The sequence below is a fragment of the Clarias gariepinus genome, chromosome 13, assembly GCF_024256425.1.
Source record: "Clarias gariepinus isolate MV-2021 ecotype Netherlands chromosome 13, CGAR_prim_01v2, whole genome shotgun sequence".
Lineage (NCBI taxonomy): Eukaryota > Metazoa > Chordata > Actinopteri > Siluriformes > Clariidae > Clarias > Clarias gariepinus.
The window spans coordinates 18,507,615-18,526,791 of NC_071112.1; the positions used below are offsets into that span (position 1 = coordinate 18,507,615).

At 36.6% G+C, this 19,177-nt stretch overlaps 1 protein-coding gene across 1 annotated transcript; it reads left to right on the top strand.

Moving 5' to 3' along the window:
- The first annotated feature begins 24 nt into the window (after positions 1-24).
- exoc5 (exocyst complex component 5) lies at positions 25-18,330 on the top strand. Its single transcript, XM_053509581.1, has 18 exons — positions 25-225; positions 4,481-4,575; positions 7,533-7,680; positions 8,103-8,297; positions 10,372-10,436; positions 11,930-11,958; positions 12,078-12,187; positions 12,277-12,321; positions 12,407-12,547; positions 12,637-12,716; positions 12,835-13,044; positions 13,461-13,608; positions 13,711-13,819; positions 13,961-14,081; positions 14,176-14,262; positions 14,413-14,527; positions 14,652-14,867; positions 16,618-18,330. The coding sequence occupies exons 1-18, from the start codon at positions 199-201 to the stop codon at positions 16,804-16,806; spliced, it is 2,130 nt and encodes a 709-aa protein (XP_053365556.1). The 5' UTR covers positions 25-198; the 3' UTR covers positions 16,807-18,330.
- The last annotated feature ends 847 nt before the right edge of the window (positions 18,331-19,177 follow it).

A 19,177-nucleotide genomic window follows, 5' to 3' on the forward strand; every position in this document is an offset into this window, starting at 1 on the left:
CAGACCTGTTTGATACGGGATAAGTTTCGTTCGTCGTCTCTTTCCGGCCCGGTTATGGCAGCTGTTTGCAGGAAGCAGAGGGCCTTGCTTTAGGGTGAATGAATGTTAGCTACCTGAATAGTTATATGATTTAGAAAAGGTTCGTGCTGTTTTGTAAGACTTTCTTTCCCTCGAGCAACATCTATCTGTTCAGGAACAATGGCTACGACGGCACAGTTATTTGAGGTAAGATGCGTTGGTCAAGCTAGTTAGCAGGTTAGCTTGGTTGCTAACTGGCTTGGTAAATAACACACCCACCTGAATGAAAAGGAAAGTTTACGATTTTTGTTAACATTCAAATTAAGTTAAGATTTAATAGTTGTCCTCAAATTATCATTCGTGTGGTGCAGGACTGACCGACTGTAGCATGTTAGCATTTCACAGGGCGAGTAAGTGTAGCTGTAAGAGGCTAAATCACAAATGGCCCTCTTTTTTGACGTGTAGTGCACTACAAAGGGTTTAGAACTCATTATCTCGTCTTATATGAAATGCACCTTTGTAGGGAGTATAGACCAATTTAGGATACAGTCCTATGCTGTGATAAAATGCTAAACTTTGCTGCTTTGGTGATTAAAACTTACTTTAGGTTAACATTAGTTAGTGTACCTTTTATATCTGACTTTATTACTAGTAGCGTGTACTGTATTCACCTTTTTGTTTTGTGTATTCCTCATTTTTCTATGACGCTAAAGGTTAAAGCTGTATGTTTACTGAGCTTAAGCCAATCCTTATTGCGTTGCTCACAATCATCAATCTTACAGCTCTAATTTTACTAGTCACTTTGTCAGGTATATTGTATGGGTGCACTTTGGGATGAGTCAAAAATTATCCACACGCTGGCTGTAGAATTAATTTTAATTAACGTTGAGAAAAGACAAATATCGTTTTTTAACAAAGTCCCCTTACTTTTCAGTTCACTTTGTACATCCGTCAATAGGCTTTTGTATTTCCTTATTGAAATTATTTTTCCTTCTTAGCTGCGAGCCACGAATGCACAAGCTCATAAATAAGCTTCTCACTGTAATGGACACTGTTGATTGTTGAACCCTTTTCCTGATAATGTTTCAATGCTGGCCCTTGAGAGTTTTAGAAAAATGTAAGCATCAATTTTCCAGCTGATGGCTGACCTTAGAAACTTTTCTTAATTGATGATTAAGTGTTAAGTTTTATACTTAGCTGTTTACTCTCAATCGTTTAAAAGTTTGTTTGCAGATATCCAAACACCTCTGTTTGTACTCTTCTGTGAGTTTTTTCCGCACCAGGTACACCCTCAGACTACAAATATTTGGTCACTGCTCGCTGCTCTTTTTTTCTTTGCGAATCACAAGTGAGGCATTTTTGTTTTGTTGCTTGCACTGCATTTACAAATGAGCAGATGTAACATGTTCACATCTGCACAGCAGTGACAGATAAAATAGTATAATATAAAGAGTGCAAAAAGTCTCTGCAGTCTGTTATTTTAGGTGAACCAACGGTAAGGGTTCGTGTAGTATAGTGGGTGTAAGTGTCAAGCACTACCGTATCAACAATAATATGGTACTCAAATTTATCTCACTCTTAAATAATTGATATGCAGTGGTCTTGCTGCAAACTTGCAGTCTGATTAAATGCCCTGCAATGTAGGCCTACCTGTTGTTAGGGCTGAGCGTACAAATGATGTGGAGAATATGTAACAGGCAGGATTTTTTTGTAAGATGAAAAAATGTTGATCAGTATAGTACAGCAGCTAGCATATATTTGTAACAGTGTATACGTATATATTGTGTAGTGTATTATTCTAGATTCATTACACAAAAAGTGAAATCTTAAGGCTTTTAGTTTTTATTTTGATGATTGACTTGCAGCTAATTAATTTTTTTTTTATCTATTATTTAATTTTGGGTTTGAGTATTTCCAGTTCAGGCTCTTTGCAGAGTGCTCTATCAAATATATTCATGGAAAGTTGACTGGAAGGAAAGAGTGTGGTAGGAAAAGGTGCAAAAGCAACCAGTATGACAACAGTCTTAAGAAGGGTGTTGAGCAAATTCAATTTAAGAACTTGGGAGAGCTTCACAAGGAGTGGAATGAGGCTGGAGTAAGTGCATCAAGAGTCACTACACACAGACATCTTCGGGAAATAGGTTACAACTGTTGCATTCTTAGGATCAAGCCACTCTTAAACAGAGACAATATCAGCAGTGTCCTGTCAGCACTAAAGAGAACTGGGCCTGTATTTAAGCGTCTTAAGAGCAGGAAATTGCTCCTTAGTGGGCAAAAATTCTCAGTGTTGCAATTTTGGTTCTACTTAGGGCTGGACAATAATTTTATATCAAAATATATTGCAATAGAATTTTTTTCAATAACGGTGATATGATATTTAAACACATTTCCAATATTTCGATATACATTTGAATATATGAGCCAACGTTTTTTTCTCTCTTACGCTGTGGAATTGTGGGTAATCGCCTCCCCTGCTGGGTCTTAGTGCTTGTCTCTTACTGGTATAATCAACATCCGTGCACGCGTGTACTGTTTAATATAACACTGTGACTATGTGTGTGTGTGTGTGTGTGTGTAAAACATAGTTAATTTTGTGTTTGTTAGCGTGTTTGTACAGCGTGCGTATAAAGCAAAAGCAAGTCTGATAGGGGGTAAAGATCTATTTTTCCTCTCCTCTCGTGTTTCGCGACATAGCGGAGTTTGTGTGTAAGGCAGAGTGTGTGTGTGTCTATAGGCCGTATGTGTGTGCGAAGCCGAAAACCACGCGCGCACACACACACACACACACACACACACACACACACTCCTGAGAGTTTTATTTATTTGATAGTTTATTTCACATTTCTTGTTTGTAAAGGCTAAATACAAATGTGGACCTTATTTTATTTGTACTGTTTTCATTAAAGAAAAAATTATATAACTTTAATAGGAGGTGCCAGGAGGTATTTTAGACTTCAGTTTGCAGACATCCATTGTGTGTGTTCTCGGCAGTTTTTTCCTGAGGCTTTTTAATATTGTCCATATTAATATTGGAATTATATTGTATCGACCAAAATTAGGAAATATATCATGATCTAAATTTTTGCCATATCGTCCAGCCCTAGTTCTACTTACTTCTAAAATGTAGGAAACCTCCAGAGGTGCAACTGTCTGAATGCGACAGTTTTCAAAAAGGATATACTTGGACAAAATTTTTTTTTGTTTTTTTGTGGTTAACACATTTGGACTGTGTGCGGTACCCAACTGGTCTATTAATGAACATTTTATATGCTGTCTCCGCAGGTGATTGCTATTCCGTGTTTTTAATTAACAGAGCAGTTTCCGCTTTGAAACAGTGATAGTTTGGATTTGGCACATTCGAAAATGTCGAAAATAATAAATCAAACTTTACACTTACAATGCCAAAGATCATGTACAGACTCGTACATTTCCCCACTATACATATCAACGAAAAACAAGATACATTCATGGAGGGGATCATCCATGTCACACACATTAATTGAATGGTAATTATATATCAATTTTACATATTTTTAGTATTGAGTGTACAGGCTCTGCCTACAGTACCAAAACAACCACTAACTGGTTTGCTGACTATGATATTAACCGGCTAGCTAACCCGCCTGATGTAAACACTGCAGAGAATCTATGGGTTCTTGTTAAGAGGAAGATGAGAAATATCTGACCAAATAATAAAGATGAGCTGAAGGCTGCAATCAAAGCAAACTGTTCTTCTGTAACACCTCAGCCATGCCGTTTTGTTGCGGTAGCTTATGCTAAAGGTGCTCCCAACCAAGTATTGAGTGCATAAATAAACATCATTTTCCAAAGTTGGACATTTAATTCTTTGATTGATTTTAGGAAATATTTTCATAAGGTATAAGCAGTAATCAATCATTCAAATAAAAGGAAAATATTTCACTTTGTGTAATGAATCTAGGAATCTAGAGTTTTTCTTTTTAAATTATATTCTGAAAAGAGAAATAATTGAATGATTTTTAATTTTTTTAAGATAGACTAGTACATCTGTCTTGTATCTTAAATGTTTTAAACGTTTGATAATGTCTAACCCATATAGTTTAATATTGGTAGCACTTTTAATACTGGTAGCCACCCCAAGGGTATTGGGCCACTACAGCAGCAAAACCACATTTTTCATATGTGCAAGCTGTATACTGTATGGTAGGGTGAATTTCTCTCTCTTTGGTGCTTTCAGTATAGCCTTTCTCAGTGCTGTTTGCTAATTGATACTGTGGCCCCTAGGGGTATAATGTTGCAATGGCAGTTACAAATGACAGAAATCATCAAAGATCTTTCTTGCTTTTTCGATTAAGAGACCCAACTGAGTTTTGTTAAGTCTTAAGATGACGAAAGCAGCCGCCTCACAATTCTCTATGCAGGAAAAACTCTGCCAGGTGAATACTGCTGCATTTGTTTAATGTGATTGTATGTTTTCATGTAGGAACCCTTTGATGCAGATGAGTACATTGAGCGACTGGCTTGGAGAACTCCAGGGGGTGGATCTAAGGGAGGAGCCGAAGCATTTGACCCTAAAAAGTGAGTATTTGTTTTTTTCTTTATGTGATTCTTTCTTTCTTTTTTTTTAATATGTGGAAAATCCTTAGCAAATTTTAAAAATAACTTTGAGCGAATTGTAAATTATGATTTTTTTTTTTTTTTTTTTTTGTGTACTTCCATATTGGGATTTAAGCTTCTTCGCAAATGAAGTTAAATCAACATGGCTGTGCACAGCAGCACAAATGAACAAAGTAAAATATTTTTATACTGTATATTCAAGTGTCAGCTTTAGACTAATCAATATGCAGACATATTTGTTTGTTAAATCTAAAATAATGAGAAATTCTGAAATACTAACTTGTTCCCCTTAAATAGCCACAAAAAACTTTTATTTAACTTTTATTCAAATTTATTTACTGTGACAAAACTGTGGTTGATGGACCTTGAGCTTTTTGCAAAATCACACGAAATTCACACTTGTATAACCCAAACAATTTTGGCAAAATAGTTATGCTTTTTATTGCACTTGTGATTTAAAGAAAACGCGCACAAAAATCGGTTTGCAGTCCTTCATGCTTTATTATAAAAAAAACGTATTGTTTGTTAATTTTTTTTAAAATTGCAGTTAAAATAGCACATCATTGGATTAAAAAAAAATTGCATTTTTACTGGACAAAAACCACCACAATGTTTATCATGCAGAACCCAGCTGTCCATCAAACATATTTTATTTGACTAACTATTTTACTCCTTTAAAGATCTTATTTTACTCTGACACTTAAATCAGTAAATCCAAATGTAGTTTTAAAGTTCTTCAAAAATTCATTTTAAACATCATATCTAGTTTTAATATTGAATAACAAAAATTACTCACGCTATGAATACAAGTTGGCATGGCATTAAAAAAGAAAGAAAAAAACATTACTTTGAAATAAATTGAATATAAAATGAAAATAAATGAATTAATAGAGAGCATCATCCAGGATTACCTTTATTTAAGTCTGCCATTTATAATGTGAAAAAATCACGCTTATCTAACACATTTTTTTACATGCTCCTTTTAAAAAAAATATGCTATAGAAGTGAATGTGCTCAATGTGAAAAGTACATGATATTGTTTTCAATATTCACTAAAAGTGAATATTCTGGAGAGCAATAGTATAGGAATGCATTAAGACATAAACCTACAACAGTTGTTCTTGTTAGTGATTTAAATTGACTGACTGTGTTGATCCCCAAAGGGATCAATATTTATGGGAATTATTAAATGTATTTAATAATATTCATGTTAAAAGTCTTGTGTCACTGTTTTGTAACAGAGGTCAAGCTGTTTCCTTGTTTTTTTAAATCGGAGCATTTTACAGTAGCTGCTATGAACTCCTGTAACATAGGTGATGACACACAAAAATAAACACAAAGATAAATGAAGAAAAAGGTTAACTGTTGTGCTGTTTTTGCAAAATAATTAACCTCTTGGTGGTAACGATATCGCACCCCTCTAATCATGATTATTTTGCTGTAATATCATGCCTCATCATGTTTTATCACCTTTAGAATTTGGAACTTCACAATAAATGATGCAGGAAGCTCATGGATAAAGTACAACAGTTGTCTCTTATGTTGCTCAAAAGTATGGTAGTTCTGTCTGGCAGCGCAGGAACATCAGCCCAGATTTTACACTAGCCTCTCACCCATGGAGAGACTGATAGAAGCGTTAGAAGTGCTGACTCATAAATGATGGAAGAGAACGAATTTCAGTGAAAGAGAGAGGGGAAAAGACCCTAAGCTGCACTCAGCATTGAAGGACTGGGAATTATTGTGATAGGAGATTTTGCACTCATCACTTTGCGATGTTTTTTTTTTTTTTTTTTTTTAAACCACCCAAGAATCCAAAGATGCTGACATAAAGGTTTTTACTCTGCTGTCCTGCAAGTGCTTAGAAATGCAGCTGACAAAGCTAGTAGTATGTGATACACACTCACATAAAAAGAACACTTTTATGTGGAGTTGCAGTTTGTGGTAACAGGCAATTAACTGTTTTGCCAAGACTGTAAATGTAGTTTTTAAGAAATGTATCACTTCCCCTGGGTTTTCCTGAGCTTTTCCAGACTTCTGTTTAGACTCTGTTCTTTCTGATGTTTTGGAAAATTAGCTGTTTGTGTGTAAGCTGTAATAGTCTGACACAGTTCCTAAAAATGTGGCTTATACCTGTGTATTCCTGGAAATTATAGACTAGATATCCTGTGTGTTTGTTTTGTATGGCGAGCCATTTACTGTGTGTACTTTAAGTAACATATACTATATGAGACCAGTGCAATAAACATGATCAAGGTTATGATTCACAGTACTATGCCAAATTCTTTAGCCACCCCTTATTTTCCTATATTAAATTATGTAGTTAAAAAGAAAAGTGAACAAATGTTGTACTGCGACAGGCTGCAAAGTCTCTAAAGATGGTTATTTGTGTACCAATTTTAAACAGCAAACTTATTTTCCCTCTTCTCTGTTCCAATCACTCAGCAGTCAGCATCACCAGGATATTAATCACTGGCCTAATCATCCATCATCTGCACCTTTCTCTCACTTGTTCATGTGTTAAGTTGGATTTTTATATGCTTGTATGATACATAGATCACTGTGTGGCTTAATAAATGAACAAAATATTTTGAAACTGGTCAGATACAGGGAGACAAAAACCTGCCAAAAATGAGTGACCAAAAAGGTACCTTTCAGGAAGCCTGGAGAACTATTCCTCAAAAAAGTCATTTTGACTCTTTGGAAGGAAAATGTGTAGAAATAAGGGGTGGCCTAAACCTTTTCACAGTACTGTACAATCCGTAAACTTGATGAAAATGAAGCAGTGTTGTTGTTGGTTGTTCATTAATAATCAATAAGCTTGTTTTTTTATCAAAATAATACTCTCCAGATGCATTTCTGTGAAAATAAATACTTTGCATGTTGCCAAAATGTGGTGATTGTTATATCTGTTGTCTCAGGCTGCTGGAAGAGTTTGTCAATCACATAGAGGAACTGAAACAGCTGGATGAGAGGATCCAGAGGAAAGTTGAAAAGCTTGAACAGCAGTGCCATCGGGAAGCCAAAGAGTTTGCACACAAAGTCCAGGAGTTACAAAGGAGCAACCAGGTTTAAATCGCCTCCCAATATGTGACGTCACACTCCTCCACTATTTTGTCAAAAGTCATACATTTTTTTGTGATCTGGGATCACATTAAAGAACATTAGTATGCAGAATTACTCTGAAATTCATTATACTATAGAATTCCCTGATATAAATATGAATCGTCTTTTAAAACATTAACTAAGTAGTAATCTAAATTTAAAACTCAGGTTAGCTTTCATGTTTGTTTTCATTCTAAATTTGTATTCAGGCAAACTTTACTCAATATCAGTCCAGCTAAAAGATCATATAGTGTGTTATTTGCATGTGAACCCACAGTGTGCACCTCCTTTTCCCCCAAATAAATAATCACAAGAGATTAAATTTGTGTTGTGTGAAAGATTTAGCGAATCTGATATTTAAAACATTTTGATCTTTGGTTCCACAGGTTGCCTTTCAGCACTTCCAAGAGCTGGATGACCACATCAGCTACGTGGCCACTAAGGTGTGTCACCTGGGAGACCAGCTGGAGGGAGTGAACACACCGAGACAAAGGGCTGTGGAGGCCCAAAGGCTTATGACCTACTTCAATGAATTCCTGGATGGGGATTTACGCAGTGATGTCTTTAACAACCCTGAGAAGGTCAGTATTGGGAAAGTATAATTTTGTCAATGGATTTGTCCGTTCTATTTTATCCCTAACTCTTCATATGTTTGCTCACACAACTGCTAAGGAAGTATTAGCAGCTTCTCTGAACTTTTCATCATTATTGTGGTTGTTAGCATAAATGGTAGGTGAAGAAATGAGTCTTTAAGCACCCCTCATTTCTTCATATGTTGCTTCAAAAGAGCCAGACTTTCTTGTATTTATAATGGGTCTTAAATAGTTTTCCAGACTGCCTGAATAATTTTTTTGGCTTTCATTTTAAGTCCAGTGCCTGTACCTGACAAGTTCATCTAACTTAAGGCATCAACCAGTGAGAAACATGTGCAGATGATGACAGATGATCAGGTTGGTGATTAGTATACTGGTGATGCTGAATTCCATTCCAGGATGGAACAGACGTTAGGGGAAATGAGATTGCTGCAGTGGTTGTTGCATAAGCAAACTTTTTTTGTTTGTTTCTTTAGGCACAGTGCAGTCTGTTACAGCAAAACATTGGTTCCCATTTTAATTTAATTGTAATCATTTAATTACATTTAATATGAAGAAATTATGAAATTACATTTAATATAAAGAAACTTCAATAGATAAAAGCCCTACCTTAATATGCATTTTTATAATGAAATTTATTTATTACATTTGAACATTTTTTTTCTCATTGTTTAAAAATGTTAACTACTGTAAGTAGTAACCTGGAATTAGACATTAATAACACACAAAACACACTATTCTTAAGTAGGGTTGTATATAAGCTATTTAATGCCTTCAAACCTGAAATGTGGGAGAAATCATATTAAATGTATTGAATGTAAACAACAGTCAATATTTAGAATGGCAGAGAAGTATGAAATTTTCAATATGGCTTGTTTTATTTTGTTTAAATTATCTAGTAAAATGGTTGAGCCCGACTCTGAGGACACTAGATATTTATGCAATGATAAATTTTGGTGCCCCTGCCAAATTACAGTGTAAACAACTCTTATATTATCAGATAATGTTGTCTAAATGCAATGGTAAAAACATAGTGGACATTTAATGCTGTTGTACCTGTACAGCATATTAAATTAAATATTATGCACCAATGTTGATGCACACCAACTTAATATGTAATGGCACTATATAAGCGTCTTTCAAGTCACTACATGGCGGGGTAACTTGGGCAGTAAGTCTCGCATATCATATGCTATTAGCATTAGACCACCAACACACTCTCTGAGAGACGTGTGGGAATATACCCGGCAGACTTTTTAGATTTTCTTCAATAAATGAGCCCACCTTCAGAAGAGGAGAGAGGGGTCAGAGTGAAGAGATGGTGGTGAATAGCTAAAGGGGGAGAAGAAATAGAGGAGAGGAAGGCCGACGTAATCCCTTAGAAAAGGAGGGCTGGCCCCAGACAGTGTGAAGACAAGCACTGGTAAAAAACCCCACTGCAGGGAGACTGCTACATCACTTACATGGGATTTAGCTAATCTTAGCTGGGGGACAAATACTTAGAAAACCTCGATGAGGAGAGCAGAGAAAGCTGGATCCACCTCACGGGAGCACAGTAATGATGTTAGCTGAGGCATGGAGGAGTAGGAAGCTGGAGTGGAAGATGTGTGGATTCTGGGTCCCTCTTCCATCCTGTTCTCCCAATGTATTAGCAGAGAAGGGAGAGGTGGAGTGTTCTTGTCTGGCCCTGTTATTGGCGAGACCTCCCACCTGCCCATCGGGACAGATTATAGAAGGCGATTTAGTAAGGCTGCCACGGGATTAGCCATAGACCATTCATGATACTTACGACACAGAGAGGGTAAAGCGCTAGATGAGCAGTGGAGGGCAGAGCAGGGAGTTGGCCAAGCTGCTTCCAATAGGCTCACTTATATTCGCCCTGTGCTGGACAAGAAAGAGGAACGAAGGATTGGCGAAAGGGGGAGATGCAAAGATTTACTGTAAGCTGATCCATCCGTCCACTTTCCCATGTCAGCAAGATGTCCATCTCTTTATCTCTGACTCACATTTGTATTTGTTACCATTGTAATGTTTCTTGCTTTTCTGTTTCTATTCTGAGCAGATAAAGGAAGCTGCTGACATTATTCAGAAGTTGCACCTGATTGCTCAGGAGTTGCCATTTGACAGGTAAGCAGTGTGGGATGAGGAGGGGTTTGTAGGGGAAGGATAAGCCAAATAACATGGGTAGAGAAATTACTAGCTGGGGCACTGGGACAAGCAGATTTTGTGTCCTGACTCTTAGTTTCTTTGCTCATAGTTGCCCAGAGGTTGAGTAGGTTTAATAAGTGGGAAAAGGGGGAAAAACTCTGCAAGATTATATACCTCTCATGCCTGGAGCTGTATAACAAGCTACCTTGCAAAATTTAACATACTGAGTTAGACTAATGTAGTGTTGTCAATCACTTAAAAAATTGTAGTCTAGTTAATCACAGTCTGTAATAAAGAAATGCATGACAAACTGGTTAGAGGAAACAGATTATGCAGTTTTATAATATCTCAAACATTAACATTTAACATATGATAACTTAAGATCAGAACTCTGAATTTGATGGCACTGCATTGTGGCTGGGAGTAACTGAGGTGTAGCAACTCGGTGATACAGGGGCTCAAACCTGGATCCACAGATTTTCCATGTAGCACACCACTTTAGTTTGATTAGTTCCGAAGTTCCATCTAGCTTTTTATAAAGAAACTTGCCCTTCAGCACACCTGGTGATGTTTCTGTAAGTCATATTATTATCTGTGTTAAACGTGCCATTAATACACAAAGCCAGGAGAATAAAGCACTATTTTTTGAAACGCAAATTAATGTGTTGCATGCGTTAACGTGTTAATATTGACAGCCCTAGAATCAATATGTTAATCGGACTCAAATATTAGCTTTTACATGCAAGGACACCAAGGCTCAATAGCATCATGTTGACCAAAGACTTGCTGACCTTGTGCATTGATAACCCAACGACACAGAAACCTTTTTCATTTTCCTTAATATGTGTTAATGTATTTGGCTCCCCAACATTTTGTAATGCATTATTACGTTACGGTACCTACCACTTATATTATACTTGTAAACTAGTTATATTTCCAGGCTACCAAAACATGGTCCTTAGCAACTACTTGCAGCCCTTGTGTGACCAGTGGACTGGCTAATAAATTGTCCTCCCCTCCATAAATGATCAAATAATCAAAATAAATCAATCACATATCAAGACCAAATTCTTAATTATTATTAAGATATATTATATATATTCTTAGATTTTAAGCTATAAATGTTTGATCCTTAATAAGATCAATGCAGATTATTTACAAATTTAAAATTCTTTTGACACAAACTATATTAGTATAGTATGTAATGATTTTATTATTGTAAACTTGATGTAAAGCATGTCAAATAAATCCAGTGCATAAGAATTTTATAACTCATTTTTACACAGAACTGTTTTGTTCCAAAGTTTTATTGATCATTGATCATTGTTCATTGATAGGAGTTCATTGAAATCCCCTTAGCCATGTTTTTAAGTGGCTTTTAACTCTGACTGCAAAATAAAGGTCTGCATGTCTAATGATGATTGGTCTTTCTGTTTGCTACTTTCTCTGTATTTCTATCTATTCTCATTTAGATTTGCTGATGTGAAGGCCAAGATAGCAAGTGAGGAGTATTTTATTTCTTAAAAAAAAATCTAAATAAAAAGGAAAACATTTAAAGCATTACATAATTTAGACTGTGACTGTACACATTTATAAATATAATGTTTATTGCAATTTAAGGTAAATACCATGACTTGGAGCGGCAGCTGATCCAGGAGTTCACAGCAGCTCAGCGCAGAGGGGAAATTGGACGCATGAGAGAAGTGGCTGCAGTCCTTCTACATTTCAAGGTGAGCTGGTGAAGTCACACTGTCTCTTTTGAACCTGCCTTTAGAGTCATGATTATAGTCTCAAAATTGTTCTGCTTTTTTTCCCTCAGGGCTATGCCCATTGTATAGATGTCTACATCAAGCAGTGCCAAGAGGTAAGCCTTCTATTAACTAACATATTTAATAAATATTATGGCAAATATTAGACTGCGGCTGATCAATTTAACTCTGTTCTCTCAGGTTGCATACATGCAGAGTGATGTGTTTGAGGACACTGCACTTCTCTGTCAGCGGGTCAATAAGCAGGTGGGCGAGGTCTTCAGTAGCCCAGAAATGGTCATGGCCAAACTCATCCAAAACATCTTTGAAAACAAATTACAGGTATAATACAAAATATAATATAAAGTGTACATATTGTCAAATTATTTGGTTTTCTGAAAGCTGGAGTGACTGGACATTTTTGCTTTTAGACACATGTAAAAGAGAGACTCGAGACTCGTTCCACTGAATTGGAGCAATACCTCAAAAACCTCTATGACCTCTATACCAGGTATTCATCTCTTATTTCCTTCAAATGGAATTACAGTTGTCAGTTCTGTAATTCCATTTGAAGTGCTTTCACAATGTCTGGGAAGTTTAAAAAAAATGTTTTGTCTTGCTGCTTACAGGACAACAGCTTTGGCTACTAAACTAACGGAGTTTAACTTGGGATCGGACAAACACACCTTCCTGTCTAAACTGATTAAGAGCATCTTCTCCTCCTACCTGGATAGCTACATAGACATGGAGAGGCAGTACCTGCAGTCTCGTAGTGCTTCAATTCTGCAAAGATACTATGATTCGAAGAACCACCAAAAACGTCCAGTAGGCACTGGAAGGTGAGAAAGTTTTTATAATATCTTTGTGAAGGTTTAATTTACATTGGATAATTCACAAGAAAAGGTTGCTTGGACATGGAGATTACTGTAAATTGCAAAATGATTTTATATGTACTTATCATCTATCAATCTCTATTATCTATCTAAAAACTTGAGAAAGTAAAGGTCTTCTGGTGGGAGGCATACTGTATGTAAATGTACTGACACATTCGTTTTTAAGTTTAAGCAGCATTACAAATCAATTCCTTTGCATAAGTAGTCTTATTTCTGAAAACAAAAAGACTGGTAATGAAATAGTACATTTTAGTGTGAGTACATTTGACTGCAGAGTCCATGAATGTGTTTTACAATATCCAGGTTTTATTATTATTTTATTAATATTTTGTCTGATCACTCTCTTACATGAACACATACAGTATCCAGGAGCTGAAAGAGCGGATCAGGCAGCGCACTAACCTTCCTTTAGGTCCCAGTATTGACACACATGGAGAAACTTTTCTCTCACAGGAGGTTGTGGTGAATCTGCTACAGGAGACACGTCATGCCTTCCAGAGATGCAACAAGGCAAAACAAAATTTCATATTTGCTCCTCTGAGATCTGTCATGTTTATTTATTTCTGAAAAAAATTATTGTGGATGCTAATGTTTGTTTCTCTTTCTTTATAGTTGTCTGACCCAGCTGATCTTCCTAAAAATGCTTACTCTATCTTCCTGCTGCTTGTAGAACACCTTTGTGTAGATCATATTGACTATGCCTTGGAGATTGGCCTTTCAGGTAGGAGAGTTTATATATATATATATCTTTTATTCACAAGAAATTACTGTGTAACTTAAATACATCTTGCACATTTGACCAGAGAATTCCTGAAGGAGTTTAACTACATGCATTTACATGTACGTATCTCTTCTTTCTCAGCTATTCCTTCTCCAGATGCCAAAAATGCAAACCTCTACTTTTTGGATGTGGTACAGCAAGCTAACACTATTTTTCACCTATTTGATAAGCAGTTTAATGATCATCTCATGCCTCTTATAAGGTTAGTGTAAATGATTATCTAAAAAAAATATATACATTTATGTACATATCCCCCCCCCCCCTAATCTTTTATCCCTATTTGACCTGTACTGTAGTTCTTCACCTAAGCTAACAGAGTGTTTGCAAAAGAAAAAAGAGGTGATTGATCAGATGGAAGTTAAATTAGACACAGGCATTGACCGGTTAGTCTACTTTACGTTTCTTTATCTATAGACACTAATTAATTAATTTTTAAAATTCTAGTCATTTAAAATAATGTAGCATAAACTTATCATTTATACTTCAATCGAAGTACCTAATGTAATTGTGCTCACTATGTTGATCATGTTTAGAACACTGAACTGCATGATTGGACAGATGAAACATATTCTGACCACTGAGCAAAAGAAGACCGACTTCAGGCCAGAAGATGAGAACAATGCAATGACTGCATTACAGTACACAACCGTAAGTAATAGTAAGTTTTGTATTCTAGTAGTATATTGTAAATGCTTATTAGGTTTAATCTGTTTGCTTGGATGTCATTAGATGTAATAGTACAGTTTTTTGTTTTTGTGTTATCTGTTCCTAGGCATGCTCTAAGGTATGTGCCTACGTGAGTAAGCAGGTGGAGCGTGTACGAAGGTCTATGGACGGTAAAAATGTGGACACAGTGCTGGCTGAGCTCGGCGTGCGCTTTCACAGGCTCATCCATGAGCACTTACAGCAGTTCAGCTACACGTCCATGGGAGGCATGCTGGCCATCTGTGACGTGGCAGAGTACCGTCGCTGCGCCAAAGACTTCCGGGTAAGGAGGGTCAAACCTCAAGTTCTTAAAGAGTAAATAAAACAAAAATGGGTAAAGAGGTGATGTTATTGGGGCTATTATGCTGTCCATAATACCATGGTTCTATTATGCTTCGATTTTATATACTGCCAAATATTCTTTAAACCTTCCCTTTAAAAGCTTTTCATTTCTTTAAAAGTATCCTGTACCCTAAACTGTATCCTAATCCAAATCTCTCTTCAGCCCCTAAACAAGGGCACTGCTTGGTGTGTTGAACAAGTAATTGTACTCCCTATCGCACTAGCTTTCCATTTGGAATATAACCCTGGAACCCAGAAGTTAATAAAGCTAATATTCTAAAGTCGAATAAATGCAAATATGAAGAAAAACATACAAGACCTACAGGGCTGTCTACAGGGCTGTCTTCTCAACCTTTGGCCACATAATACCGGAAAGAATTTAGAACTACAAAAGAAAAAAAGTTACCACCTGGATTTAACTGATAAAGTAGCCTTCCATTGGATAATTACTGCAGTGGTTAATGTGAGATAGTGTATGTTTGTGTGCTCTGCCATGGATTGGCACCTTGTCCAGGGTGTACCCCACCTCATCCCCTATGTCTCCTGGAATAGGCTCCAGTCCCCCCCGTGACACTGAATACAGGATAAAGCGGTATTGACGATAAATGAGTGAGAGATGCAGTGAGAAGCTTCTCATTTCATAAACAATCAAGTCAGGAGATATCCTGTGGTCATGGCAAAGATGTTACTCTGCTTTAAAAAGGGTCAAAATATTGTCCTAGATCAAGCATCGAAAACAACTAAGGAGATTGCTGAAAACTACTAAATTCTTTCAGTTAAAAACTGTAAAACACATCATTAAAACCTCGTAGGATGGTGGTCAACCATCATCTTCGAGAAAGAAATAGGGCTGAAAAAGCTTTCTAAATTTGCAAGATGATAGACCACTTAAATGCTTAGTGAGATTAAATTGTAAAAAATAATAGGGAACGTAACGGCTATTTTTAATAGTGAAAGAGTATATCCATAACACAATAAGAAGATAACTCGTGCAGTTGGGACTAAACAGCTGTGTAGCCTAAAGAAAATCACTTATCAGTGAGGCTAATTTAAAAAAGGCTTAAATTTGCTAGAGAGCATAAAAAATGGTCTTTGGAGTGTTTGAATAAGTTCGTGACCTGAGTCCAGATTTACCCTTTTCCAGAGTGATGCATGCATCAGGGTAAGAAGGAAACCTACAGTACTGCATTACTCAATAAACCTCTGGGAGTAGTGTTATGATCTGTGGTTACTTCTTTTGGACAGGTCTAAACTCAGCATGATGGTCAGATAAATACCTAAATGTAATCAATGGACAGGTTATGCTATCCATGAATGTTTGATTCCCACACCCACCCCCCAGCCCCACCCACCTTAATGCCACAGGCATATTTCAGTCTTACAATGGCAAGATTAATTGCACTCGCATGGTGAAAGAGTTGTTCTGGGAGCATGAGGAATCATTTTCACACATGAATTGGCAACTCTGGATGGATATTAATAATTGTCATATTGATAAAACAAATGCACAGCATAATCAAAGCCAAACATGTTTCAACCAAATATTTGTACAGGTTTTTTTTTTGTTTTTTTTTTGGCAGTTTTGCCTTTTACCGATGCAAATTATGAATTTTGTCGTCTGATGCTTCATTGTAATTTTGTTTCAACTTCTATTTATAGGTGTATACTTACTGTCCCTGTTTCTGTCTCAGGTTCCTCTGGTCCTGCAGCTCTTTGACACGTTGCATGCTCTCTGTAACCTTCTGGTTGTTGTTCCTGACAATCTGAAGCAGGTTTGCTCTGGAGAGCAACTCACAAACCTGGACAGGAACCTTCTGCATGCTTTTGTGCAGCTCAGAGCAGACTATCGCTCAGCTAGACTGGGCCGCCATTTTAGCTAATGATGAGACTGTCTATGAAATATACAGCTGTCCAATTGGAAATGCTTTCTTGGGTTAGTTTGAGTGGCTTTTGGACTTTTTTTAACGTACCTTTAACTGTAATTACACAACATCTCATGGCTATAAGAGTGTGTGGCCCAATGCATACTAAAAAATGAGAGTATTTATGCATCGTTCCATTTGTCCTTTCAAGTTTTATTTGTCATGTTTCTTCCTGTGCTTTCTTTTTTTTTTAACAGTAAATTACATGTATGAATGTATGGCATTTCACTGATATGAAATGTATTCTTCTCTTCATCCTGTTTTTGCCTTTCTATTATAACGCACACAGCATTGATAAGCATATGTAAAAGGAACAGCATTAAAAGTGCTGATGTTTTTTTTCAGTTTTTGAGCCTGATGGTTTAGATGAATTTGGTTCACATCTGAAATAACATGTCAAATTAAATTGACTAGTGTGCCAAATACAGTGGCATGGTGGCACAGTAGTTAGCAATGTGGCACTTCTAGGGTTCATGGAGTTTACATAGTGTAGTCTCCCTGGCTTGAACTGTTTTCTCTGAATACTCTGGTTTCCTCCCACAGTCCGGAGGCATGCAGATTAGACTATTTGGTATTTTCAAATCACACGTATTTGTGTGGCAAATTATTTGCCTAAAGGATTGACATCCCGTCCTGGGCTACTGCAACCCTGTATATGGTGAGCGGTATAGAAAATGAGTGATGTGTGCCAAATATATGTGGCTTGCTAATGAGCAATAGTTAATTCTGTACTTTCTTTACAGAAGCAAGCAGAAAGAAACAACCTTAATGAAATGTCTCCCAGGTTGCAGTTTATAACAGGATTTGGATAAATTATATGAATTGCTAAACAAATGTATAGCAAGTCCAAAATCTGAAATTTACATAACTCTCTGCTCAGGTGCTCTTAATCAGAAAACACATCATATGTTCGTTAAAGACACATTCCTGTTGCTCTAAATAATCATTATCATTTTTTGTGTAATCATATGCATCCTGTCAACTAATGTTTTATTATTTGATGCAAGTAGACATTTGCTCTTAGGATCCTGGGCGGTGGTTGCCAATTGGTTATGTCTGCAAGATTTTAAAAATAATGCCAAACATCTCCATTTCTGACAAGGGAAGATACAAGTTTAGTGCACACATCTTGCATATACAGTACCACTGCAATCAACCACTGTGTGTTCTTGATGAAACAGCCATTTAAGTGGTAATTTCCAAACCCAATGCTTTTAAGACTTTAATTGAATGGAAGGGCATGGCAGCACAGAAATTTAGATCTGAAATAATTGTGTGTTAACTACAAGCTTTGCTCAGAAATGTAACAAAACAATGTGATCCAGGACACTAATGCGTGTACATATTAATGCACTAACATACAATCTCTTATGTTTATCCACTAAGCACAGAAGTTTCAAATTAATTGGATAAAAATCTGAATCTGATTAAACATGTCATGTGTCTGCATTCTGCTGGTTTGGTAATAAACTCCAGTCGATATCACTGCTCCCGAAACTGTTATTAAAGTGTGTGATTATTCTGAGTGTGTTATATGAGCCTACTTGAACTTGTTTATGGATGTGTGGATAAAAAAACAAAACAAGGATGTCTGTACTTTTGCTAAATGGTCTTGCATGGGCAGGCATACTGGTCAACAGATATCGAAATGCTACGATTTAATGAATGACAAACTTGTTTTATTAGTTTGTAAAATCATACCTGCAAAATCATACATGCAAACCTAAAATAGAAATTTAAGTGACATTTAAGGGTGTACATTCTTTACAAACTGTCATTAATCCCTGCTATCTGATGTCACCCAAATGAGGATGGGTTCTCTGTGAGTCTGTTTCCTCTCTAGATGTTTTTCCCTGGTGTCATCTTAGGGAGTTTTTCCTTGCCACTTTCACTCTCAGCTTGTTCTTACAGTCTTGGGCAACCTGATGTTTATAGTTTATACATATTTTCTGACATTTCAAATTCACTTCCATATTTTTTTTATTCTATAAAGCTGCTTTATGATCATGAAGATTGTTAAAAGTGCTATATAAATAAAACAGAATTGAATTGTGCTCAAACTCTGATCAGCCACAACATTATGACCACCAGCTTACTGAGTAGTTCCCCCTTTTGCCATCAAATCAGTGATGCAGTGTGTGTTCAGACACCTTTCTACTGAAACCAGGATTAACTGTTCAGCAATTTGAGCTACAGTAGCTCTTATTGGTTCAGACTACACGGGCCCGTCTTCACTCCCCACAGGCGTCTGTGAGCCCTGGCCGTCCGTGACCCTGTCACTGATTCCTTTTTTTCCTTCTTTGAAGCAGAAGTCATAATGTTAAGGCTG